Source organism: Plasmodium cynomolgi (genome assembly GCF_000321355.1).
Source record: "Plasmodium cynomolgi strain B DNA, scaffold: 0652, whole genome shotgun sequence".
Lineage (NCBI taxonomy): Eukaryota > Apicomplexa > Aconoidasida > Haemosporida > Plasmodiidae > Plasmodium > Plasmodium cynomolgi.
The window spans coordinates 1-1,429 of record NW_004192991.1 but is presented as its reverse complement, the minus strand read 5'-3'; the positions used below and the strand labels follow the sequence as shown (position 1 = coordinate 1,429).

The 1,429-nt window shown below is 22.7% G+C and overlaps 1 protein-coding gene across 1 annotated transcript; it reads left to right on the top strand.

Annotated features, from left to right (window-relative positions):
- Nucleotides 1-862: 862 nt before the first annotated feature.
- PCYB_005060 (CYIR protein) lies at nt 863-1,352 on the top strand (the record flags this gene model as incomplete). The annotated part of the gene is made up of 2 exons (XM_004227927.1): nt 863-1,077; nt 1,189-1,352. Coding segments are annotated over 2 exons (378 nt in total), but the record flags the coding sequence as incomplete, so codon positions are not given.
- Between the last annotated feature and the right edge of the window lie 77 nt (nt 1,353-1,429).

Here is a 1,429-nt window from a genome sequence, read left to right as displayed (position 1 = left end):
TCATAAAAGACAATATGCAAAAATTATATATAAATAAAATTAAAGATTTTTATATCAATAGTTTATATATCTAGATTATTCAATAAATATATTTATGTGTCAACCTGTTTTATATTTTAATTTAAAAAGAATAACTTGAGTAAAATGCCGTGCTCTTCCAGAATTGAGGTTGACAATGTATGTTTTCATTTGATTTAGTAAAAAAAATATATTAATTGTATATTCTTTATATATTATATATTATATAAATAACTATATGTTATAAAATATATGTGTATAACTATCCCTCTTTCTGTTAATAAATTATCATTTATTTTTTAATTTTTATTATGATTTTTTTGACAATATACGTACCTAAGTAAAAAATGAAGGGAAAGTAAAGTTTGATACCAATCCCTTAGATAATCTGGATGATTGCAATAGTTTTACACAAATGTACACTCCTAGTCATATCAAAGTGGGAATGAATATATGTAAACTGTTTATAAAACTATAAAAATCATTAGCCAATGTTAAAAATGAAAGCCATTACGACTATAAAAAAGATTGGTATTTTTTAAATTACTGATTAAATTCTAACACAAATAAAAGTGAACTTAATGAAGCTATTTATGCTAAAGATTTTTCCGAGGTATTCAGCCATCATTGTACGTATAAGTTTTTAGTTAATTTTCCGCCACCTTTTATATATAATATTAGGGAAGTGGAGTAAAAAAAAAATGAATCTTTTATATGTTTTACATGAGAACTATGAAAAACTCAATGATATTCTAAGTAAAAGCCAACGTGATAAATTGGATTTATTATTAAAACACTCTACTAAATGTTGTAGTGATCATATAAAAGGTAGTTATAGGTGAAGTGGTAAAGATAATAAATTTTGTAAACAACTAAAAAAATTTAAAACAAAATATGTAGAACTTTATAATACATTATATGGGAAATCTATTGAATGTTTGAATAATTTTAAAAGATTTTCTCAATGCGAAAAAACTAATACTATGACAACAGCACTTATAGGAACAACGGTTGGATTAATTCCCTTATTGGGGGGACTATATAAGGTTAAAGAAATTAGTTTTCTATTTTAAATATAATATAGATAGCATAAAATTGATTTACATCATTATATATTATGGTTGAGCACTATGAATTAATTACTTATATACCTATATATTTTTTTCTAAGAGTTTAACCCATTTAGACAATTGATTAATTCTAAAAAAGGAAAATTAACTCATGATTACAGAAATAATGATGACTATATAAGAAATATAATATTAATGGATCAGGAAAGTGAGAATATAAGTTTTAAGCAAGGAACGTACAATATTAAATATCATTCTGTATGAAATTCATAGTTTTCATATCTTGAATATGATACTTTTTCTAGCCAGTTTTAATCGAACATATATTAAATTAAAATATA